Below are 26,268 nucleotides of genomic sequence, written 5' to 3' on the forward strand. Positions count from 1 at the left end.
GGGGTGCAGGAGGCAGCCGATCAATGATGACTGTCTCATCATTGATGTTTCTATCTCTCTCTCCCTTCCTCTCTCTGAAATCAATAAGGATATATTTTTAAAAAATTTATCTTTATTGAAAATATTACTGGTGTCCCCCTTTCCCCCCATAGACCCCTTCAACCATGTCCCCTTGGAATTTTTTCTTTTTATTTATTGGTTGATTTTTAGAGAGAGAGGAAAGGAGAGGGAGAGAGAAAAACATCTATTTGTTGTTTCAGTGATTTATGCATTCACTGGTTGACTTTTTTTTTTTTTTTAATCCTCAGCCGAGGATATATTTCCCATTGATTTTTAGAGAGAATGGAAGGGAGGGGGGAGAGGGAAAGAGTGAAACATCCATGTGAGAGAGACACATTGATTGGTTGCCTCCTGCACTCGCCCCAACCTGAGCCTGCAACCCAGGTACCCAGAATCCAACCTGAGACCATTGAGTGCTCTGACTAATACTCTAACCACTGGGCACACGGGCCAGGACTCACTGGTTGATTCTTGTATGTACCCTGACCTGAGATCGAACCCACAACTTGTGTGTGTGGGGGTGATGCTCTAACCAACTGAGCTACTAACATATTTGCCAGGATGGTTGAAGGGGAGGCATCCTTTCTAAAAAATTTTTTGAGAAAGTTCTCTTTTTAAAAAAATACGTTTTAATTGATTTTAGAGAGAGGAAGGGAAAGAGATAAAAACATCAGTGATGAGAGTCATTGATCAGCTGCTTCCTCCAGGCCCCACACTGGGGATGGAGCCCTGACCTGAATTCGAACCTAATGGTGACCTACTGGTTCATAGGTTAACGCTCAGCCACTGAGCCACCAGGCAAGATGAGAAAGTTCTCTCTCAAGTTAAATATTGTTGCTGTTTTTTAATGCATTAAATATCTGTTTTAAGAATTTTGGTATTGGTCAAAAAGCATTTTCTCCACTAAGGTAGCAAATATCAAAAGTTTTGGGTTATCGCTGCTAAGAATAGTGACATTGCTCAAACATACCAGAAAATTTGTGATTTATCTGAGTTTTATGAATTTGTAGATTGATCTGGATACTATTGATGTCAGCAACCTCAACAGGCAGTTTTTGTTTCAAAAGAAACATGTTGGAAGATCAAAGGCCCAGGTAACTTTCTATTTCTCATAACATTTCAATTCATTTATATTTCTACCCTTTGATGGATCTTCTATTTATGATGTCGTTAATTTCGACTCTACTAAGGAGGAGAGTATGGGGAAGCCACTTCTTTTTAGCTGAGGGGTGTGAAGAATAAAAAGGATGTGTGGAGTACAGGACTAAAGATGCCCTCTTCTTTTTTTGGTCTGCAGAGGAAATGGAAGTGCTCTACCAAATCCTGTAAATGGTGTTCCTTTCTTAGTTAAATTTCTGATTGTTTGGTTAGGATAAACCTTGTGTTCTTCCATTCCCTAGAGGTTGGCTGCTCCTATATTTGGGGGCAAGAGAAGCTACAGCTTTATGCTTTTGTCTCTTTTTATAGGAGACAGCCTAGCCTCCCTTGAGGTTCTAGCCACCCTGACCTTTAGTTCCTTGAATGTTCCATTTTGATTCAGGGTTTTTAAAACATCTTTTCCTTTGCTTTTTTTCCCAGCCCTTTTGGCACACTCCCACGCTTTTCTCCATATGGCTCCTTTCTCTAGGGGTACTCTCCCAAACCTCTTAGACCAAACCAGATCTTCATAACAACCTCTACATTTTGAGTATCATTTATCATACTTTGTAGTTAAATTTATCTAGATTGGGGTGGGGCATGTCTGGCCCTTGGGCCGGCCGTATAGGCCTGCCCCTGCCAAGGTAACTGTAGGCAGGACTTGAAATTCAGTAAATCTAGGAGCTTTTTTCATACTTAATTTTTAAGTTGATAATTTTGTATAGCCCTCGGATGATGTTATAAATGTCCAGATGGCTTGGGCAGAAAAAAGGTTCCCCACCCTTGATCTAGATGGTTATTTGATTAATGTCACTTTTACTCACCAAGTGCCTTATACAGATCCTGGTATATAGAAGATGCTCAGTAAATATTTGTTGAATGAATGAAAGACACTTCTTTATTTTATATTTTTGCTGAAGCTTGTCATTCTTGTAGAGTTATATATGAGTGGTGCAGCCCTCCTATTTATAAGTATGTATATATATATGGCCTAATTTTAATGAAATTTTGTCATATTTTAATATTTCTTTAGTTTTTAATATGAATAAGGTTATGTAAGTAGGTGAAACAACAGTATTGTCTACCATAAGTATATTTCAAATACAGATAGAAATGTTATGCTAATTTAGTAAATTAGTAATTTAGTGTTGCTTGTTTTTCCAGGTTGCCAAAGAAAGTGTACTGCAGTTTTACCCGAAAGCTAATATCATAGCCTACCATGACAGCATCATGAAGTATGCTTTAATTATTATGTTGCAAAATTGTTTGTTGTGAATTTTTAATTAAAGTTTTAAAGTATAAGGTATTTTTATTAGCCAAATATATAAGCTTGAAGTCATTCTGCTTTTTAAAAATGATTTTCTAGAACAATTAGAATGTGATAGTTTCTGCCCATGTAAGTTGAGTGGCATCTTATAATAGCTTATATATATGATTTGAGTGATTTAGATAGGTGGGATATTTTAATACTTTCAATAAATAAGTTATTTGGAAGCTTAATATAAGGATCTTATAGTCTTGTTTTAAATAAAAATATATTCTAAACTATGATAAATCCTTTTATGTGGTGATTCAGATTTTTCTAAATATATTGCTTTTATTCTAATTGATTTCAGCTGTGGTCTTTTTCAGTTTAAAAGTTTCTTTCCCAGAATTCATTTTTTAGGACTGTGACTTCTATAATATAACATGGGGAATTGTGATGGGGCAGTAGTTTGGGCAGTGTGTGTGTGTGTGTGTACACACACACACATATATTTATATATATATATAAAAGTATGTATATATGTAAAAGTATATATATATAAAAGTATATACATATAAGTACATATATATATATATATATGCTCTGATCTTAGTAGAAATAAGTAGAACATTTTGAAGGTGTTGGGGCACAGGACTCAATTATTCTTATTATGTAGCTCACAAGTAAATGGTATTAAAAATAATAAGTACTTATTTGACGTCTGGAACTAGAAGAAGTCTTATACTTTCTCAGGGAATTTGTATCTCTAGCTTTTTTATTCTCTGGATGTTTGCTCTACAAGCCTGCCTATAGCCCTATAACTTCCTTACCCTGTGTTGCTTTCCCAGTGCTGCTAAAAGCAGGGACTCTAGGGGCCTGAACCCTGCCTGATCCTAACCATGAGAGGTGAAGCTAGAGGCCAGGCAGATCCTGGGAATGTGTTCTTTGTATGTTCCCAGGCAATTGCTGCCCAGGGAAGGCCTGGTGGGACTAGTGAAGTCATGCCATCTTTCTGCTAGTTGGAGATCCTGCTCTTGTGCCCTAGGTAGCTGGCCAAAAAGGATGTATAGCCACTCATAGGGATTAAGGCGAAGTAATTTCTTTAAAATTCATTTATTGTGTTTAGAAAAAGTCAAACCTATGTAAATGGTAGAGACCCCTAATTATATCAGTTATTTTTGCACTATTACCTTAATATGCTTTTTACCTTGTATTATTCTGTGAGGATCATGTGTAACGCCAGTTGTTGTTTTTTGACCTTTTTTTGTTTTGCTTTGTAGCCCCGACTATAATGTGGAATTTTTTCGACAATTTATATTGGTTATGAATGCTTTAGATAACAGAGGTGAGATTATTTTAGTACTTCTAATTTCTAAGTATTTTTCTTCCCCCATAACAAGGCTGTTTATACATTTAGTATTAATCAAAATATTTTGTTATGAGTTAGAACTTAAAGGGAAAGTATGATCAGGCTTAAGTCTTGCCAAATGATTGTAATTTTAATGAAAACTAGTTCCAGGCTGGAATTTAGCTATCATATATTCTGCTGTTCTACCAAAAGGTGTGACTACTGTATAAGAGAACTTAAAATAATAAAGAGGGTGCATGTGTGGGTGTTTGATTCAGATTATCCCAGCACTTAAACACTGTCACTTCCCTCATTTATGTGGGGATTTAAGAAATATCAATGTCCCGATCTTACCCAATACCAATTCAGTCAGACTTATGGAGCCATATTTTTTCAGAGTTTCCTAGATGATTCTAAAGTGCAATCAGGGCTGAAAACCACTGTTTTGAGAAGGAGGCAGTAGGATCCCAAAGTTAATACAGAACCAATGTTCTTGAATTATTTTAAGTCTATCTGGTGCTGCATATCAGACTGGATTCTATTAAATGTACACATTATAGCCCAATTAAACTTTTCACAATATGCAGTGATGTTTCATATAATCTGGTATTGTATAGTCAGTCATTGTTAACAAATCTGTGTGTCTGGGATGTGGGATAAAAATATTTAATATTTCTTGCCTGTAATTCCTTCTACATGTAAAAGTACATCTGTCAGGTGAGTGTCTACCAATTTCAGCCAGAAATACCACAAGGAAAAAAACCATACAAAGTAGCATGGAAAAGGGTCAGAGTGACTCTTTAACTGGACTCACCTTTCACCTAGCCTGAAACTGCCTTAATAGTTCCAAGTGGATATTCCACGTTTTTCTAAATTTCCATGTATTACCTGATAATTGTATTAGAATAATAGCAAGTTAAGGACTCAGAACACATTGAAACAGTGTTTTAGCCAAGGTTAATAGAGTAGGCACAGCAGTAGAAGGAGAAATGACACTTTGGAATTTAAAAATTACATTAAGGGTGCTTTTCCTGGGGTAAATTTATGATATAAATTCCTTTTGTTTGAAATTTTGCTAGTGAATGTTTCTTAAATGTCTGTAAGAGTTGTATTACTCTGGTCATAGCTGTAAGAAAATTGCTTGTAAAATAAAAACAAATAGTTTGGGTAAATGTCATCCTAATTAAAGGTTGGTTCATTTCTTTTTCCCCCATAAAGTCCTGCTAACATTTTTCTTCCAGCTGCCCGCAACCATGTTAATAGGATGTGTCTAGCAGCTGATGTCCCTCTTATTGAGAGTGGAACTGCTGGTTATCTTGGGCAAGTAACTACTATCAAAAAGGTAAAGAACTTTTTTATATACTTTGTAAATACTTATTTGGGACCTCAAGGAGGAGTTGAAAGGATGTAAACTTTGGTTTATATAATATGGGCTGGTCAGCATCCAGGACATAAAGAATTTTGTGCCCTTATAAAATTTAGGATACCATAAAGGTACCCCAAAAGAGGGTAGATCTTTTTATCTCCGTGCTACTTTGAGTCATTTAACTTGTGTATTAAAGTCCTTAGACTGGTAAGCATAATAAACTTTTCTTTTAAAATTCTTTGTAGACATGAGACATGTCATACTATAGTGATATGTGGTAAACCAGGCTTCTAAAAAGTTACTTTTTGTGTAAAAATGTATAGATCTGAAGAGCATGTTGAAAAATATTTTTGTCATAGTTGAAATTTTTCAAACATTTAGATAAAACTAGAGAAAAGTAGAGCAAATAGCAGTGTACTCATACCCAGTTTTATAAAATCTCAGCATTGTGAATCCTTTGCTGTTTACATCTTTTTCCTTTTAATTCCTTAAAGAACCTAAACATAAATACTTTTAAAGAATGATTTTACAGATTTTGAAACTAAAAGGAATTACACTCTACTTGAAATTTACTGTTTATATTCTTTTTTTTTTTTTTTTTTTTTTTTGGCAGTTTACCCATCTTGAAAATTCCGTTTCTACTTTGTTTTAACTTCACAGTTACTCTTGGAAGCTTACTTAGCATCATTCTACAAAGACTTGTAAATATCAAAGTGTATTAAATTTAATTAAATCAGTGGAGGCCTTCAGATCTGCTGTTAGGTCAAGGCAGTCCTCTCTTTCTTGCCTGTGAAACGAGGAATAACTGCTTGCCATGTGACTGTCCCCAATAAAACATATTGGAAGAACCCCAGAAATGGTATTATGGGGAAAAACCTGGATCTGCTGCAATTTATATTAAAACAGTATTTGCAGGTTTGGGTTCTTTAACCATTATTAGAAGGATAATTCTCATTTCCATGATCCTGAGATGCTAGCTAGTATGTATTAAAACTGAGGTTGAGAATGGCTGAGAGGAAAAATACTCATCTGATGGTTTTGAAAAATTGTCTCAGGTACTGTGAACTTCTAGGGATTTCTTACAGTGTAACTTAAAAGGTAACCCTGTCAGCAACATGAAGAATATTTATATTTGGTTTGATAATACTTAGTATTTTTCCATGTATCGAGATAGCTCTTGAAATTAATAATTACTTTTAGTTCACTTAATTTTTAGGGAAAGCTTATAAATAATATTTAAATAACTGATTTCCATGGCTTTGAGAGACAAGTGGATGGAAAACTGTTTTTTTCGTAGTTTTTCTTTCTGTTTGGTGCAATCAAGGTAAAGTTCTCATATTTGATACTAAGGTTCGGTAATTTTTATTTGGCTGTTGTAAGCAGTGTTCACTGGTCCAGTAGTCAGAGGAGCCCTGGTTTAGCTTTAGCTGTGTCTGTGGTTGATTCAGTTAGCATTTATATTATAGTTCCTTTTCTGTAAAGGACTTTGTAGTCACTAATATTTAAAAATTTCCTTGACAGTATACAACCCAGTCGGGATGGAGATGAATGAATGAAATGTTTATGACACTATTACCTTATTGAGAAGCCAACCTCATGGGGTAACACTTTTTCTCACATTCTGACTTTTCAGGGCGTGACCGAGTGTTATGAATGTCATCCCAAACCAACTCAGAGAACTTTTCCTGGCTGTACAATTCGTAATACACCTTCAGAACCTATTCATTGCATCGTTTGGGCAAAGTATTTGTTTAAGTAAGAATATATATATTTCTGGGCTTATTTTTATTACTTATGATAGAAAATGAGGTCTTTAAAAAAAAATTTTTTTTTAATGATTTCAGAGAGAGGAAGGGAGAGGGAGAGAGAGAGAGAAGAATCAATGATGAGAGTTACTGATCGGCTGCCTCCTTAAGGCCCCCTACGGGGGGTCGGAGCTTGCAACCCAGGCATGTGCTCTGACTGGGTATCGAACCGTGATCTCCTGGTTCATGAGTTGATGCTCAACTACTAAGCCACACCGGTTTGGTGGAGTCATTTTTTTTATTTCAAATTTTGGAGAGATTGTACTTGTGGTGAATGCTATTCTAAATGTGGTGAAGGGATACTTTAGTAGCCTCCTTGTGATAGTTCTTGGATTAAATTCAGCCAACATTTATTGCATGCCTGTTGTATGCAATGAACTTAGTGTGATATTGGAGACAGGCATATAACTAAATGAATACAAATCTATGATCTTTGGGGATATAAAAACATACTTATACATAGCTCACTGATTAAAAATGAAATGGAAGTTAAAAATAGTTTGTAATGATAGTAGAAATACTACATGTGAAACTTGTGGGATGTTTCGAATGTGGTAGGTGGAAGAACAGTTATAGACGTAGATATATGGAGAAAGGTGAACATTAATGAGGTAAGGATCCAGCTTACATTATAAAAGAACCACAGACTAAACTCAGTAAAATTAGAAGGAAGGATATAATTGAGAAAAAAGAAAAAAAATTGGCAAGTTTGATCTTGAAAAGGAGAGATAACTAAGTGGGGAATGTAATCTCAGCACAGAATGGAAATGATAATAAGAGAAGACCATGTCGGTACATTTAAAATTGTAATGATCTGGATAAATTTACTTGAAAAAACCCAAAAACCTTTCAGAACCTACTCAAAAAGTAGAAAGCCCAAATAGTACTATGCCGTAGGGAATTTAATCAGTCATTTAAATTCTTTTGAAAATGCACCAGATCTCTGAATTTACAGGTGATTTTCACTAAATTTACAAGGAGTATATCATTGTAATCTTATATAAACTCTTCCAGAGAAGTTTTTTAAAAAATTAAATACTTAGTTCATGTTATGGGGCTATATTATGTCTTAGATAGCAAAATCAGTAAAGACCATTATGGGACAAAAGGAAAATTGCAAGACATTTTCATTCATAAATATAGATGCAAAAATCCTATACAAAATATCAGCATAGAAAAATCTTTAAGTGTCATTCACTTCATTAAAAAATTAAAGAGAAACTAGCCCTGGCCGGGTGGCTCGGTTGGAGTGTCGGCCCGTATACCAAAAGGTTGCAGGTTTGATTTCCCCCATTGGGACATTCACAGGAGGCAACCAATTGATGTTTCTCTCACACATCGATGTTTCTCTCTCTCTCCCTTACTCACTCTCTCAAAAAACAACAACAAAAACAATAGAAATATATCCTCAGGTGAGGATTAAAAAAGTAGGAAAGGCATCTGGTAAAATTTAGCATACATCTTTTAATGATAAAATTTCTTAGTACAATGAAAAAAGACTTTATCAACTTGAAAAAATATATCTTCTAGAAACCTACAGCAGACACTAGTTTTATTTATTTTTATTACTATTATTTTATTACTATTACTATTATTACTCACTAGAGGATATTTTTCCCATTGCTTTTCAGAGAGTGGGAGGGAGGGAGAGAGAAAGAGAAACATTGATGTGAGAGTGACACATATTGGCCACTTCCTACATACACCCTGACCCGGGATTGAGGCCACAACCTGGGTGTAGCTTTTTGGTCCTTTAAAATAATTTTCTCATATGTCATGTGCTTGAGGAAAGATTGGGAAACTATATTCCCATGAGTGTTATTAATTAAACAGTTTTGGGGATAATTTGATTAACAAGAGAATTTCAGCTTACTACTTTTATGTTGCTTCTTAAGTCTCCTCAGTAGTAATGACACTACCATAAAAATGTTTTATTCACTGCTGTGTTTCCTGCACCTAGAGCAGCACCTGGCACATAGCAGGTGTGTGATGTTCGTTGAACACTAGTTGCAGGTATACTTCACAAACATTAGTGTGGCCAAGTTGGAACGTAAAAGTTGCTCACCTGTCTCTTGGTCAAAGATTTTTTTTAAATTGACTTTTAGAGAGAGGAGGTAGTGAGAGAGACATTGATACTTTGTTCTAATTATTTATGCATCATTGGTTGATTCTTATATGTGCCTTGACTGGGGATCAAACCTGCAACCTTGGCATATCGGGATGATGCTCTAACTAACTGAGCTGCCTGGCCAGGGCTTGATCAAAGGTTTTTAGCATATGAATGCAGAGCCTAGCTGATGGGAGTGAATATAAGTTACTAAAATTTATCTTCGCTTGTGTTGCAGTTGAAATTAGGATGCAAGCTGTCAACAGATCACTTGAATATTTTTAACTTTATGGAGCATTATTTATCAGTTGTTCATCCTTATTAAAGATTTGGGTTATTCTAAGTTACTGTGAGGAAGCTGGAAAAGTAAAAACATTTGTTCAGAATATTTTGTTTTACATAAATATTTACTACTTTCGAATTGTAGCCAGTTGTTTGGGGAAGAAGACGCTGATCAAGAGGTATCCCCTGACAGAGCTGACCCCGAAGCTTCCTGTGAGTAAACGATACGGGATGCGTTTTCTTATTAGTGAGCACTGCCTTTATAATTTAATATTGATAGCTTAAGGGGAAAAAATTCAGTTATGTGCTAGATACTATATTATATGTTTTTAAAATGGGTAGTTCCCTTTTACCGGTAAGAAAATCAAGGTGCAGAGAAATTTCACAGACCCAGTAAATAGAGCTGGGAGTTGTTACCAGGTCTGATTACAGGTTTATACTTTGAACTGCTCTACAGAAATTGTGGCCTTCAGAAACTGAGGTACAATAAAGATGTTGATGAGCGTGTTAATTTCCTTTCTCCTTGAACTCAAAATGTGTTGTGTGCAGGTGACTTCCATGAGTGACTTTTTTTACTCCAAAGGTGGTTGAGAGCTTAGTTCTAAATTTATTACAGTTGAAAATAAAAGTGGTGTTTGTTTTGTAGGGGAACCAATGGAAGCTGAAGCCAGAGCCAGAGCATCGAATGAAGATGGTGACATTAAACGTATTTCCACAAAGGAATGGGCTAAGTCAACTGGATATGATCCAGTTAAACTTTTTACTAAGGTTAGGTTTACTTTATGATTGTGGACTTGCTTTGTTTTAAAATAGTACATGAAATTGAATTATGCTTTTTATGCCTATTACTGTCATAATAAATTGATTGATGTAGTCAAGATAAGCAGGTTTTGAAATTTTGGCATCTATACTAAGTCAGTGTAGCATCTTTATAGGAGGTAAAATACAGAGGCTAATACACTCTTGGTTGTCTTCTCACTCTCACTGAAAGTTGGTTTTCCTTAAACTGGCCTTTGGTTCCTGCTGTTTCTCGTCTTCCATACTTTTCCTGTTTAAATCTTCTATTGGCAGTTTGACATGTTCTGAATTGCCTCTTGTTCTTGGCTGAATCCCTTTTCATTAGTATATATTGCTTGCCTGATCAATATTTCTAGAGGAATACTCAAGATTATTTTAATTGGATCTACCTAATTGTAGCTCAGGCCCTCAGATCTATATTTTAAAGTCTTTTTATTTCTTCTACCTTTGCTCCTTAAAAGTTTATCTAACAGATACTTGAAACTTTCTCAGCTCTTCTTAAACTGCCTAATATATTCTTGCTACCCTCACTAAGCAGATGACTTTAAAGATGCGTTAACAGGTTTGAAGCTATTGGACATAATTTACCTGTTAAAAGAATGTCCCACTTTACTGCAAATTTGTTTTTCTTTTCCCTTCTGTTTGAGGGAAGTCTCTGAGTAAAGGCTAACTCTTCTGCCTGCTATTTTGCCTTCCCCTTGTACCATACACTATTTTCTCTCTGCCCTGCATCTTAAACCTCTCCTGGCTCCCGCTGTCTGCTTTCTAGCATGTTAAGGTCTCACTGACCTAAACAAATGGCGTATTACTTCATCCAGCTTATATTTCATCATTGCTAACTGTCCACACATGTCACAGGGTGACTTTTTAAACCTACTACGTTTATTTTCTCACTGTTGCCTTTTCCTTGAAAAAATGGTTTTTATTTTGATTATACTTAAAATGCACTTAACTCTGATATGGATAGCGACAATATTTTCCAAACTGGTATCTACATACCTATTTCCATTCCAATCTGAGCAACGGTTGAATGCCAAGAATACTCTGCCATACATTTCCGATCTTTTGTTCAACAGGTAACTTTAAGCACCTGCTATGTGTCAGGCACCACTTTAAAGTACAAGAGATTTAGTGGGGAGCGAGACAGAAAATTAGGGTCCTTGCTCTTTGTTGGGAACTCAAAGACTAGAGGGGAAGTCAAACTTTTTTTTTTTTTTTAATATATCTTTATTGATTTCAGAGAGAGGAAGGGAGAGAGAGAGAGAGAGAGAAACATCAGTGATGAGGGAGTCATTGATGGCTGCAGCCCGCAACCCGGGCATGTGCCCTGACCCGGAATCAAACCCCGATTTCCTGGATGCTAGGTCGACGCTTAACCGCTGAGCCATGACCGGCTGGCGGAAGTCATTGAACAAGTAATTTCAGATTCAGTGTTAAGACATTAGGTTCAGTTGCATTGGAATCCTTTAATAATAAGTAGACTTAATCTTATTATTAGACATTATTATTAGACCTAGTGTAGTATAAGGGTTGCAAAGAGGCTTTCCAGAGGAAGTGACATTTCACCCTAAGATTTTAAAGACTAAGGGTAGGGATAAGAGTGTAGCATATAGTCTTGGTTGCAGTACCGAGGTCATTCCCATTAAAGGGGGAGTGGAAAGAGGACTGTAAGGGTAAGCTGAGGCTAGATCAGGCAGGGTTTTCTTGGTTATGATAAGGATGTTATACGAAGACAGTGGGAATCCATTAAAAGGTAGTCTATAGTGTCACTGTATTCCCAGTGGAGCATGGAGGAAAAGTAGACTAACAGGACTTAGGATGTATGAGGTAAGGAATTAATACCTGGTTTCCTGCTGGGCAGTAGGATGAACAGAGGTACTATTCTCTGAGGTAGGTGCTGTAGGAAGCAGATGTGTAGGGGTTGGAGCATAGAGGAAGGAGATAGGATTCCTATGAAATGTTGGAGAAATAACAAGTGATTTTATAGGCGAATAGAGAAGTTTGGACTAGACGTGTATTAGGGATTCATAGGTTTATAGAAAAAGGAGTGTGAAGATGCTTCAGTAAAGAACTCGGAGGGACTCCTAGCATTTAATAATTGGCTTAAAAAAAGAACATGGAGCATGTGCTTGGAAAACAGTGCTTATTTCCCATTGCCTGGAAGACACTTCCGTCAAGTGCTGAAGGTCCTCTGCAGAATGTCTCCAGCTACATTTATGACCCATATCATATCGGACTTCTCATTCCTTGCCTGTCTGCCCATTTCAGATGTTACCTTCTCCTTGAATTCTTGCCTCATTTCTCAGATAGATACAACAAAATTTCTGATAGTACTTCAACTATGGGATTTTCACACTAAATTGTATTCTTATCATTTGTACATTTGGCTGGTTTTCCAAAGATTAAGGATGCTTAATAAATATTGATGGACTTGAATAGATTTCGATAGAAATAATACAGTTCTAACTTTTTTTATTAAGCCAAATCTAAATTCATAGCAGAAAAATATAATAAATATGTTCAATAAATCAATTAGGAATAGAAAATGCAACTAAGAATGTTGAAATCATTTGAAATGCTATCACATAGCATTTATATGCTAGTCTTTCAGTCTACGTGTGGTAATGTTTATGTTTTTGAAATAGTAATTTTTTTTGTTTATTTTGGGGGTGGGGCACATTTCAAAGAAATTCTGTTCTTAATAACTTCTAGAGTGTGTGCTTTATTGGTATGTGCCCACAGACTTGGAGATAATGCTAAGTGGTATCTCTAGGCTCAGTGATTGTGCTCAATTCTTGCAGGGTTGATGTATGTTTATTTAGTCCCTTGATTGGTATGATTGTGCTTCAGACTATCTTTGAAGCCTTAGGGAGGTCACTTGGGAGGGCAGGGTCAGTCAGCATAGTTCAGAGTTCCCTTACTCTGCTTTCCTCAGCACCTCTGCTTTTAACTGTCTCAGATGTAGGGGCTTTGTGTCAAATTTCCTTTTACAAAAGGCTTGTTTGAGTTATGGGGTGGTTTTTTTTGTGTTGTTTTTTTTTTTAATCCTCACCCAAGGATATTTTTTCCATTGCTTTTCAGAGAGTGTGGAAGGGGGGAGAGAGAGAGAGAGAGAAACATCGATGTGAAAGAGACACATCAATTGGTTTCCTCCCAAACATACCCCGGACTGGGGCGGAGGAATTAAGTCTGCGACTGAGGTACGTGCCCTTGGCCAGAATGGAACCCAGGACCCTTCAGTCCACAGGCTGACGTTCTAACCACCGAGCCAAACTGGCTGGGGCGTTAAGCTGCTTTTCTTATAAAAATTGTTAGTCTAGGCCCTGGCCAGGTTGCTTAGTTGTTTAGAGCGTTGTCCCAATACGCCAAGGTGTTGTGGGTTCGATCCCCGGTCAGGGCACATACACGAATCAACCAGTGAATGCGTAAACAAGTGGAACAACAAATCTGTGCTTCTCTCTCTCTCCCCCTCCCCCTCTCCCCCTCTCTCTCCTCTCAAGTCAATAAATAAAAATGGGGGAAAAATTGTCTACTGGTATATGGCATGTCTTTAATCAGAAGATTTTATCGTGTAATATTGATAATACGTCAACGAAATTTTTTGTATTTTATCAGCCTAGGGACTGTAAGGTTCATGGGATTTATTTATTTGTTTATTTTAAAGCTTTTTAAAGACGACATCAGATATCTGTTGACAATGGACAAACTATGGCGGAAAAGGAAACCTCCGGTTCCATTGGACTGGGCTGAAGTTCAGAGTCAAGGTAAAGGATACATTTTCGCTTTCGGAATGCCTGAGTTGGAAATTCCCTCAGTCTTGAACTATCCCTGTTGTTTCTTGACAATGGTATATGTTCATGGTAAGAAGTTTAAACAGTTCAGAAATGTATGAAGAATGGAAAATCACTGGAAATCCTATCACCTAGAGAAATAGCCACTATTAATGCTTTAGGGACTGTCTGGTAGTCGGATCTATGAACATAGACACAAGCAGTTGTGTGTGTACTTTACATGTAAATTCATATGCTCTGACTTGTTTTTTTTAATAATATTTAGTCCTTTATCAGTTAACATTTAGTTGTTTCATATTTTCCCTGAAACACTGTGTAGTGCTGAGTATATATGTACATACATCTTTGTACCTTTGTGTGATTATCTCTTTAAGATTTAAATTAGAAACTTAATTTTAAATAAGAGTAAAACTATTGCAGTAGTGACAATTTCCTATCCCACTCCCCCTCAACACACTGCTTTATCTGAATTGTATTGCAATTGATGTATACATAGCAGTGGTCAGCACATTGGAACTTAAAGGGTCCCAGGAGATTAGGGATGCCAGTTTGGAGCAGTTTTCTACAGTAATGGATACTTGAATTTATGGACCAATTTAAGGATGACTGTAGTAGTTTCCACTCATTGAGTGCTTACTGTTCGCTGGGCATGATGCTTATCTGTATTATATCCCAGAATCCTCCAGTAACCCTTTGAGGTTCTGAAACCGTCTTGCACCTTTCTCATCTCAGTATTAGCAATTTTCTTGTACAAATATACGTGTCATAGTGATAATTACTTTAATAAAATTTGTGTTACTTTATTTTCTTACTAGTCAGGAATTGAATTGTTAAAATAGTAGAGGAATGATGTTTAATTGTGAAATTTCTAATATTTTTTTCCCTTAGGAGAAGAAATCAATGCAGCAGATCAACAAAATGAACCCCATTTAGGTCTAAAAGACCAGCAGGTTCTAGATGTAAAGAGCTATGCACGACTTTTTTCAAAGAGCATTGAGACTTTGAGAGTTCATTTAGCAGAAAAAGGGGATGGAGCTGAGCTCATTTGGGACAAGGTTCGTTTTGAAGTAGTGCGGCAATTACTTATATATCAGATTATATTTTAGTTCTTGAACTGTAATCAGAAGCTAGTAATTTTTTTAATATCATTTATTCTGCCAGATTTTGAGGACACTGTTGATCCTGTTTAGATGTTTTTATCTTTAATTATTACAATGAACTGTGATTTTTCTATACATGAACTCAGGAAATACCATAAAATGTCATTTTAGATTCTAGTGTGTTCGTGGTTTATAATTCACATACTGTGAATATGTATTGGAGTAAAATGTTTTACAGACTTTAGAAAGCTTCCTGTGTAGTATAGATTTGTTATAGAAGTCAAAATCCTTTTGGAGACAACAGCTTTGGGTCACTTTGACCTTGAAAGTAATGTAGTTACTTTTCTGTTGCAATATAATAGTATAATTATTTTAGAGGTCTATGATCTCTCAGGATAAAAATGAGATATGATTATCTTTATAAGTTAATATATAATAGTATTTTGCAATTAGATATATGTTTTTAAAGATTTTTACTGATTTTGAGAGAGTGAGAGTATAATATCAATTCTCTGCCTCCTCCACACCCCCTACTGAGAATTAAGCTCCCAACCCCAGGCTTGTGCCCTGACCATAATCGAACTGGCAACCTTTCAGCGCATAGGACAACAGCCAACCTACTGAGCCACACTGGCCAGGGCTAGATTGTCATGTTTTGAGGTTTGATCAGTTTTACTTATTTTTAATTGTTGTCATTATTTTCTAAGGCCATAAGTGATATATCTGATACAAAGTTTATATGTTTCTATGACGGTAAAGATTTGCCATGAGTTTTAAAGTAAGGGAGAAAGTTTAGTCAGTATCAGCAAACCAATATGATATTTTTATGTGTGCAAATTTTGAAACTGTGGTTGAATCAGACATCTAAAAATGAAGCTAGTAAATTTAGATTTGGGGGGTTCTTGTAAACAGTCTTCTAGGTATATGTGGTATAAGGAGTAACTTTTAAAAAATATTTTTATTATTATTGTTATAATAGGGATTCAGGAGGTTTTCATCCATACACAGGCTAGATAACAAAACTTTGGAAGTGGGAATTATAATCCTCTGAGTAAAATCTACACCTAATGGGTGTGATAAGCCAGTTGCCTAGGGAAGTAATTGATGGATATTGTGTTTGGTACTGTTAAGTATTTCAACTTAACTCTCACCACAACGCTATGAGATGTTTATGTAAATTTTTTTTGTTTAACAGATTGAGGAATTTTGAGTGGGGGGGGGGTGTTGATTTACCTGAGCTTACACAGCCAGCCAGTAAACATATAGAGGACCCACTTTCTATCAATACTTTTTCTTCTTGCTTTGGTGCTTCTGAATTGTAGGGTAGGATAGTATCTTCTCAGGAAAGCAGGAAACCTTCCTGAAATCTGATTACAGTAGGATATAGTTTCAGGAAGAATATAAATTGTCAGGGGAAAGCTTTTATTGTATTGCCATTTCTGAAAAGAAAGAGCAAGTGTAGAAGAGTGGTGTGTGTATGAAGGGAATTCGGAGAAGAAAATCCGAAAGGAGTTGTCCAGGTGTTTCTGAGGCGTTAATGAAACAGCTTTCTCAAAAAAGCCTCCATTTCGCCCTAGCCGGTTTGGCTCAGTGGTTGCAGCGTTGGCCTACAGACTGAAGGGTCCTGGGTTCAGTTCCGGCCAAGGGCATGTACCTAGGTTGCAGGCTCAATCCCGGGCCCCAATGGTGATGCTCCAGGGAGGATATTTCTCTCTTACATCGATGTTTCTCTCTCTCCCTTTCATTCTCTCTGAAAAGCAATGGGAAAAGTATCCTTAGGTGAGGATTTAAAAAAAAAAAAAAAAAGCCTCCATTTCTTTGCCTGAAATTTGTGCTTGTCAAACAACCTTCTTATTACAAGCATACCTCATTTTTACTTTGCTTTGTTGCGTTTCACGGATATTGTGGGTTTTTTTAAAAAAATTGATTTTGGAGGGAGTGGACATCGATGTGAGAGAGATACATCAATTGGTTGCCTCCCATACGTGCCCTAACCAGGAATAGAACTGGTGACCTTCCGGTGCACGAGGTGACGCTCCAACCAACTGAACCACACCAGCCAGGGTGGATGTGTTTTAAACAAATTGAAGGCAAGACCCTCCACCAGCAAAAAGATTATGACTCGTTTTATTATGATACTCACTTTATTGTGATCTGGAACTAAACCCACAGTATCTGAGGTATGCTTGTACTAATGACCCAGGAAAGGATTGCCATTGTCAATGAATGGAATTGGTGTCTGAGTTCCTAGAAGCCTGGTGGCTCATGGCATTCTTGTCTGAATGCATTCCTGGGTCAGAGGAGCTGATGATAAGACCCTGCCTGTACTCATCCAATCTCCATGCTATTATAAGGCCATCTCCTGTTCTAGTTGACTGACAAGTAATGTTATAAACATGTTAAAGTACTGTTCTGAAAGTAATACTAGTCAAATTAATAAAATTGTGGGGAGACTTGTTAAATTATTTAAATTATTGGCAGGATGACCCATCTGCAATGGATTTTGTCACCTCTGCTGCAAACCTCAGGATGCATATTTTCAGTATGAATATGAAGAGCAGATTTGATATAAAATGTAAGTTGTACTTCAGCTGTATCATCTAAAATGCTAAGTTATTCTTTTCTTTTTTAATTGTTAAACATATTCATCTTTTTTTTTTTTTTTTAATTTTATTTTATTTTAGCAATGGCAGGGAACATTATTCCTGCTATCGCTACTACTAATGCAGTGATTGCTGGGTTAATAGTATTGGAAGGATTGAAGATTTTATCAGGAAAAATAGACCAGTGTAGAACAGTGAGTATTTCCATTTGTATTTTGTATTCACTCTCTTTGTAAGGTAATATATATTTGCAGGGTTTTATTAAAAAGCACATTAAGCTGTCAACTTAAAAAAAAAAATCAAAAAAAAAAAAAATCAATAAAACTGGTTTAAAGCAATGGAAAAATAATTGTTCCGGTTACCTTGTGAGTGCTAAGAGTTCTTTATGGGTTTTAAATTTTGTTTGGTTGTTTCATAGTCCCCTGTTCTTTTTTTTTCCAGTCATGATTTACATTTTATATTATTTTGTATTAGTTTCAGGTATTTAGCATAGTGGTTAGACAATCCTATACTTTACATAGTGTTCCTCCTGATACTTCCAGAACCCTTTAACTCTTTAGAGTTAATCTTAGCAAATGCCACACACAGTACCTGGCAGTCACAAAGACGAGAATTTGTCTATTAGTTTCAGTGTTGTCCTGACATTTGTTTGTATTGAATCTGGCTAGTGTTCTCCCAGCTTTGCATTAGTATGAGGTTAGGGCCTTTTTAAATTTGTGGCATTTTAAAAATTTGCCTTGGATATTTTTTTGTTTGGGTATTAGGGAAGTGGTAGATAGGTGCTTATAGTGCCAGAAGTACACTATTTTTTCTCCTAATTACATAAATGTTAATGTTGTAGTTGTAGAAAATTAGGAAAGAAAGGCAAAGACGTTGGTTCCGTACATCTGTGAAAGCATCATCATTAATTGGTAGTATTAACGTATTGGTCTTGTTGCGAAGTTGGCTTAAAATTGATAAGAAGAACCCCTAGGAAGGCACCCAAAAGCTGACTTAATGGTACCAGAGATGGGTATGGCTAAGCCCTTCGTTTTGCTAAATTAGTTTGCAGGATAGTCTAGTCTTCAATACAAGGGATTTCTTTTCAGTAAGCTCAGCTTTTTATATGGTAGTTATTTTTTTTAATTAATTTATTTTTTTTATTTCTTCCATCACTATCCCCTCTGTGCCCTCTTCCACCTCCACCCCTCCCCTCCCTACATGGTAGCTAATTTGAAAAGAAGGTTGGAAAATCAGGCTCTCACGATCGTGGTATTCCTTATCCTTTTTGCCATCTAGAAGGGAATATTTAAGTCATTTTTTATTGACTGTACAGTAAGTAAGACAGTAAACTTCAAGTGAAATAAGCTTGTCAGAGAAAGACAAGTACTACAGGATCTCACTATATGTGGAACCTAATGAACGAAATAAACTGATGAACAAAATAGATCTAGAGACATAGAAGCATGGGACAGATTGAGGGATCTCAGAGGGAAGGCTGGGGTGGGGGAGTGAGTGGGGAGAAGAAAGGGGGGAAAAAAGAGACACTAAACTTCAGAGTGTATGGTGTATAAAATTGTGAGTGACCTGAATTTCTGACTTCTGCTTGTGTTTTTTCTTCTCCAAAGATTTTTTTGAATAAACAACCAAACCCAAGGAAGAAGCTCCTTGTGCCTTGTGCACTGGATCCGCCCAACCCTAATTGTTACGTATGTGCCAGCAAGCCAGAGGTGACTGTGCGACTGAATGTCCATAAAGTGACCGTTCTCACATTACAAGATAAGGTAAGTTCAGAGGCCAGTTCTCTTCCACAAGTTTGTTCATTTTCCTTTTCCTAAAAACCATTCAAGTTTCCTTTTGCCGTTTACTGTGTTACTGAGGTAACAAACTCAAAGCCACGTAGCTGCTCTGAAAGACTGGCTAGTGGAGTGTGTTGCTCTGATATCCTTGGTCACTTTCCCATTTGGGATCCTGCTGGCTTTTTTCTCTGTGGTTCCAGAATATGTGCCTCACATCCCAGAAAGGAATTAGCTGTATTTGGCCAGAAAGTGCACCATGGGTATCCCAGATGTGGCACCGTATCTTGACAAGCAAGAGACACTTTGCTCATTCTGTTTCCCAGATAGTGTATAAATTCTGTATTTTTTGGCAGACAGGAGGTGTCCTAAGATGGTCTGGTGATGGTCCTGACTCTGATGTGTTAAGGAGATGCAGCATTTATTTGATTTATTTATGTATGCGTATATTTATTTATTTTAATCCTCACTGGAGGATATGTTTTTCATTGACGTTAGAAGAATGGGGGGAGGAGGGAGGAAAGGGAAGTATTGATCAGTTGCCTCACACGTGCCTTGACCAGGGATCAAACCCACAACCTGGGTATGTGCCCTGACCAGGAATCAAACCTGCTATCTTTCGATGAAGGGGCCAACACACCAACCAACAGAGCCACACCGGCCAGGGCAGGAGATGCAGCATTTATATACCTGCATTCACCTTTAGCACTCCGGAGTGAGGGATATGGGGGTTTAGAATGTGGCCTGGTTCTATGACCTGGTTTTTAGGTTCCTCCTAAACTTGCTAGTTTAGTTTTTTTATTAGGGAAGGTATCAAAAATTACCCCAATGAATATCGCTTCCCACTTTCGGGATCACTTCAGATTGTTCTCTGATTATATCCATCATCATGTTACATATTTACATACCTCCTAGACCTTCCTGGTCCTAAAGGATTCTTAAGAGGGAATGTTCTTTCTCCCAGAAATGGATATACAGAGCATGTTGACTGGATCTTATGTTTTGGATAGGGGAATAGCAGGACTTGGAATACTGGCCAGCAGAGGGTGGTTGCCCCACCTTCTTTCTTAGGAAATAATTGTATTTGATATGTACTCATTCTTGAGATTAAAGGTAATTCCACTATTTGTAGAATAAACTGAACCAGCCTTCAGAGAGGTTCCCCTCCCCCCCTTTTTAGGAGCATCTAGATTTCACAGAATATTATCACTTTTGATTCATCTTGGAATTTAAAGTGAAGTGGAACTTAGGAAAGGAGGGAAGACCATCTGAGAATTAGGTTAATGACAAAATTTGCATTTGTAAAACATCTGCCAGCACAGGGTTATCATGGAGACTAAGAGGAAATATATTATGTGTCTAACTCAGTATCTAATCTGCAGGGATGGACAAAATACCAACAGCTAATCAAGGAGTTCTCAGTCCCCCATTTGGAGGAAGTTGTGTCTGATCTTTATCAGTGGTCAAACATGGGGATGGAACATAGGCATGAAATAATTTGGTGAATTATCCACTGCTTTCCTACTTGCCCTAAGGTGTCTTACAAAGCTACTTGGCCCCTTTCCAATAGAAGGTGAAAGTAAGACCCTTATGGAAAAAAATGTCTTAGTTTTTTATGGTCTTTAGTTAAATATATTAATATTTTGAATCTTTTTCCCCCCTCGTAGATTGTGAAAGAAAAATTTGCTATGGTAGCACCAGATGTCCAAATTGAGGATGGGAAAGGAACAATCCTAATATCGTCAGAAGAGGGAGAGACAGAAGGTATGATACATGCATTTACTCAGTCCCCTCATTTGCGTGGAGATGCCTAAATGAAGGAGTACACATTAGTTTGTCCATTTGCTATAGATGTCACTCAGGTCACAGCTGAAAGGGGCTGTATGTGGTCAAGGAGGTGCTCTCCCAAGATGGCGTTGCCTTGGTGAGATCACAACAGTTACAGTTTTGGGAACCCCATGTTGTCAGTGTGTCTCGGGCTATTTTTCAGTAATGCAGTGCACAGTCACCATTTATAGTTACCTCAGTGCTCTTGTTTACTTTGAAGGAACTGTCTTCTGTGTCATGGATCCTGTAGCTAAGTTGGTAATAAGATTTCTCTGGTTGTCAGATCAGAGTAGGTCATCTAAGGCTATTGGGTATTCGGTCCAAGAGTGGGGAACCCTTCATAGCCTGCTTCTATTATAGAGCAGAAAGTAGTGCTGAAAGTCAGTGCCTAGTTTTGTCTTTTTAGACTTTTTTTTTTTTTTTTTTTTTTTTTAGTTCAAGCAGGCCATCCCTTTTGTTACTACGTTTGTTATACAAGATTCAATGCATTTCATTCTGTTTAAGCTTTCTTAGTGAGGATTGGTACTGGTTATGCCTCCTTTGGCCTACACTAGCCAGTCTGATTGGACTTACAAGTTTTTTTCTGTCACTTTGGCATCTCAGAATCTCTTGGGTTACCATTGAGTTGATTTCTTCATACTCAAATTTTGCCAGTGTACCATTACTTTTAAAATCTGGGGCATTGTTTTTTTTCTATATTGACTTACTTATTCACTTGTCTTCACTGACTATTTATTCAGTACACTTTGCCAGGTTCTAATGGGGATTCAAATATTAAGCTTTCTTTAAATTAAAACTTAGTGTCAGGATTCTTCTTGGCTGTGTAGTTCCTTGTCAAATTGTTTGGGCTTTTAGGTCATGAGTAATTGGAGGCCATGTTTTGGCTGGGTAGTAGTCTATTTTAAGAGCCCAGTTGAATATTTAGGCCCCATTCTAGCCAGCTGTCTTCACCAAAAAAAAATTTGTTCATGACTGTTCTTTTAGTTCTAGCCAGCTCTTTCAAATGCTAAGGCCTTAAAAATAGAAACTGGTCAAGAATCTCTGTGGCTTTAATGTTGCCTTTTCCACAAAATACGTGTGCTGCTGAGTGTGAGGTGGCATTTATTCAGATACGTGTGGTCCTGTATTCATGCATGGTTCAAGGATGAGTACTCCAGCAGTCTCTGGTTTGAATTACTGTATAGCCTGGAAGGAGAGGAAAGATTATCAGCTAGTGGATTTAGTACAGTCTAAGAAATACTGTGGGAAAGAACGTATGAATTGAAACCTTGTGAAGGGAAGGTCGAAGGGAGGTCACAGAACTCGGGCCAGTTCTTGAAGAAGTAAGGACCAGACTCTGTGGGCAGAGAAGGAGGGTCTGCATTTGGGCAGAATGAACAGCTTCTTCAAAGGCATAACGTAAAAGGCTTTGGGAATGGACAGTTACTTTGTTTCAGTGGAAGGTGGGGTGATGTGGGGTAGCAGTGCTGGTTCACGGGAGGTGCACTGGAGGGATTTGTGTGGCTGCATGTAATGCATCTTTGTCGTCGTCCCTGTCCCTCCGCCCACCCCACCCTCCACCCCCATATCTTACTCCCATCAGGGTTTAAGCGGTGGAGTAATGTGGTTACCTTCTAGTATAATTTGCAGAGGGTGAGTTAAGGGTGTGAGAGTGGAGGCAGGAGCCAGTTAGGGAAGGAAAACAAATGAGGGGAGTGAAGGATTCTTACTAAGGTAGAAGCAAGATGAGAAAACTTGAGCTTTGCAAGGTGGGAATTTAGGGCACAGGTGAAGAGAAGTAGCATTATTAGAGGACTCTGGCTTTACAGGTGATGCTACTAACCAGGAAAGAATGCACAGTAACTGTTTCCTTTTGAATATGTTGGGTCTGAGGAGTTTGTAGTGAGTGGGGAATGCCTGAAAGGCCTTGGGATGGAAGGATGGGGGGAACTATTGTTTTCTGAAGACACTCCAGGTAGGTTGGAAGGTTAAAATAAGAATAAATTTGTAAAATAACTAGAAACCGTCTGCAGTTCCTGTGTTTCAAAGTCTGGATAGGGAGATACTTCCTAAGCATTTTCCTTTTAACAGTGAAAGAAATAATAAAAACTAAAGAAAGAAATATGACATAAAGTGAAATATGATAACTAGAATTTAAAATGTAGTTTACTGAGTATGTGTCAAGCACTGTGGATATAAGTCAGCAGGTTCTATACAGTCTGTGCCCCTCACCAACAAAAATAGTAAAGTGGACTGAGTGTTGCAAGGAGGGGGGTGCATATAGGGAGCAAGATGAGGAAGCAGGGTTTTATTTTCCTTTTATGAAGACTTTTTTTTTTTTTAAATATATATTTTTATTGATTTCAGAGAGAGGAAGGGAGAGGGAGAAAGAGAGATAGAAACATCAATGATGAGAGAGTCATTGATCGGCTGCCTCCTGCACTCCCCACACTGGGGATTGAGCCCGCAACCCAAGCATGTGCCCTGACTGGGAATCAAACCACAATCTCCTGGATCCTAGGTCGACACTCAACCGCTGAGCCATGCCCAGCCAGACTGAAGACTTAAAATTTTTTTTAAATTTTATTACAGTTTACATACAACATTATATTAGTTTCAGGTGTATAACATAGTGGTTAGACAGTTAAATAATGTACAAAGTGATCACCCCCATAAGCCTAGTACCCACCTGACACCATATGTAGTTATTACAATATTATTGACTAATCCTTATGCTATAGGAAGCAGTTTTGTAGATGAGACTTGATTGCTTTTACAGGCCAGGAGTGAGGAGCATTTGAACATGTGGGAGAGAAAGCATAATTAAGGCAGAAAGGCTCCAGAATAGGTGACACCCAAAAGTTTGATTGGAGGGATTATTCTTCGTTGGAGCATTTATGGTCCATGTAACAAAGGTTTATTGAGTGCTAACTGGGTGCTGAGCACATTCTGCATAATGGGAATATTCGATGAAGCAGAAAAGACATGGAAGGTAGAATTAGGTTGTAATGTTTATTTTGGGGAGACCCCACTAGCTCTTCATTGAGAAGTTTTGATGTTGAGAAAGAAAAAATGTATTTAAAGTTTTCTCATATTCCTGAATTATAAAATTTGCTAAAAAGTTTTGTCGTGGATAACCTGTTTGCAGCATAGAATATATTTTGTGCCCTGGCTGGGTAGCTCAGTTGGTTAAAGTTGTGGGTTCGATCTTCAGTCAGGGCACACATACAAGAAGCAACCAATGAATGCATAAACAAGTGGAACAATAAATTGATGTCTCTCTAGAATCAATAATGTATTTTGTACAACTCTAAAAGTTGTCTTTGACACTTCAGGATTTCCGATTAATTTGGTTTGAATGGGAGAATGTTCTCAGAATCTCTGTTTGGTGCCTTTGATGTAGTTTTAGTAGTTGAGTGTTCAAGGATGAATTTGTAAGTCCCTAATATTTTAATGGATTAGTTTGCTAGGGGTACCATACCAAAATACACAGATAGGGTCACTTAAATAACAAATTTATTAGGTCTGTTTTCTTCTGAGGTTTCTTTCCCTGGCTTTTTATGAGGATACCAGTTAGATTGGATCAGGGCCTACCCAACAGCCTCCTTTTAATCACTTTAAAAAGCACAATCTCCAGCCCTGGGTGGTGTCATTCAGTGGTTAGAGCATCAGCCTGTGCACCAAAGGGTCTTGAGTTCGGTTTTCAGTCAAGGGCACTTACCTCAAACCTCAGTTGTGGGTTTGCTCCCTGCCTCCAGTCGGGGCGTGTGTAGGAGGCAACCAGCTGATGTGTCTCTCTCACATCTCTCTGTCTGTCTCTGTGCCTCTGTCCCTCCTTCCCTTTCTCCCCCACCTTCCCTTGTACTCTCTCTGAAAAAGCAATGGAAAAATTTTCCTCAGGTGAGGATTTTTTTAAAAAAGCACTATCTCCAAATCACGCTCTGAGGTCCTAGGGTTAGTACTTCAACATATGAATTGGGGGTGGGGCACAGTTCACCTTAGGGTGGGGTGTTAACCTTTTTTAAGCTGATGTGACTGCTCCATGGAAATACAGATACAGCTAAAGTATCTAAATTTCTTTAAAATTTCCTAGCTAATAATCACAAGAAGTTGTCAGAATTTGGAATTAGAAATGGGAGCCGGCTTCAAGCGGATGACTTCCTTCAGGACTATACTTTATTGATCAACATCCTTCATAGGTAGGAACTATTAATATTTTAAGTGTAAAAAATTACTTGAATATATACACTTAAGATAAAGTGGATGGGAAAAAAATGTTTTCTTACCCTGAAACCCTACTGTTCATTTGAAACTGCTCAGTATATTTGCTTGAGTTGGCCACTGAATTCCCTGAGATTTGCCCTACAGAAAAATTTGGGTATTCAAAAATAAAAGGGGTAGACAAATGATATTTAAGGGTAACTACTGTCGATGGTGGCTGATCAGAAAGAGAGTAGAAATCCAGGAGTTTGAATAGTTATAATCAGATGTGAGTTCATTTTGATAATTGAACTAGAATAAAAATTTCTAATATTTTTAAAGATTCATTAGAAGAAAGGAAGAAATATTTTATTTGTGATCTATAACAATAACGAGAATATTAAAATTACCCTGTGTAGATTCCTGGGTCACATATATATATATTTTTTGATTTTACATCCTTTATAAGAAGCATTCAAAGTGCTTGCATTATAGAGTATTTGTGCATATATAACACAATTAAAATATAGATGGTCCTCTGCTTGGTAATTTTATCTATTAAACAAAGTGCAGTTTTGTGCATGCTCATTGATCACCTTAAACTGCACCCTTAGGACTTTTGGGTGCTATTTAACCAACAGCTTTGTCCAGTTATTTTGCCTGTATTGACATCTCTGTACAAACATATACAACTTGTGTGGTTTGGAGAACATTCCTTCTTATATATTTAGTTTATAAAAAGCATAAAATGACGGGAAAGACTGAGTGTGGGTTAATAGTAATAATTTTCACAAAGACAATTGAGCCAAAGATAATGCTAGGATTGAGCTCTAGCCTCAATTAG

At 37.3% G+C, this 26,268-nt stretch overlaps 1 protein-coding gene across 1 annotated transcript in view; it reads left to right on the forward strand.

The window, feature by feature from the left end:
- UBA2 (ubiquitin like modifier activating enzyme 2) overlaps positions 1-26,268 on the forward strand; it is a 31,725-nt gene that overhangs the window by 2,088 nt on the left and 3,369 nt on the right. Inside the window, exons 2-15 of the mRNA XM_081117846.1 lie at positions 1,071-1,154; positions 2,362-2,432; positions 3,724-3,788; positions 5,033-5,133; positions 6,791-6,912; positions 9,497-9,564; positions 9,998-10,119; positions 13,814-13,913; positions 14,829-14,995; positions 17,522-17,615; positions 17,725-17,837; positions 19,251-19,406; positions 21,086-21,182; positions 25,318-25,423. Coding sequence (XP_080973972.1) covers positions 1,071-1,154; positions 2,362-2,432; positions 3,724-3,788; positions 5,033-5,133; positions 6,791-6,912; positions 9,497-9,564; positions 9,998-10,119; positions 13,814-13,913; positions 14,829-14,995; positions 17,522-17,615; positions 17,725-17,837; positions 19,251-19,406; positions 21,086-21,182; positions 25,318-25,423 — 1,466 coding nt within the window. The remainder of the gene's footprint in view (positions 1-1,070; positions 1,155-2,361; positions 2,433-3,723; positions 3,789-5,032; positions 5,134-6,790; positions 6,913-9,496; positions 9,565-9,997; positions 10,120-13,813; positions 13,914-14,828; positions 14,996-17,521; positions 17,616-17,724; positions 17,838-19,250; positions 19,407-21,085; positions 21,183-25,317; positions 25,424-26,268) is intronic.

Source organism: Miniopterus schreibersii (genome assembly GCF_964146895.1).
Source record: "Miniopterus schreibersii genome assembly, chromosome: 18".
Lineage (NCBI taxonomy): Eukaryota > Metazoa > Chordata > Mammalia > Chiroptera > Miniopteridae > Miniopterus > Miniopterus schreibersii.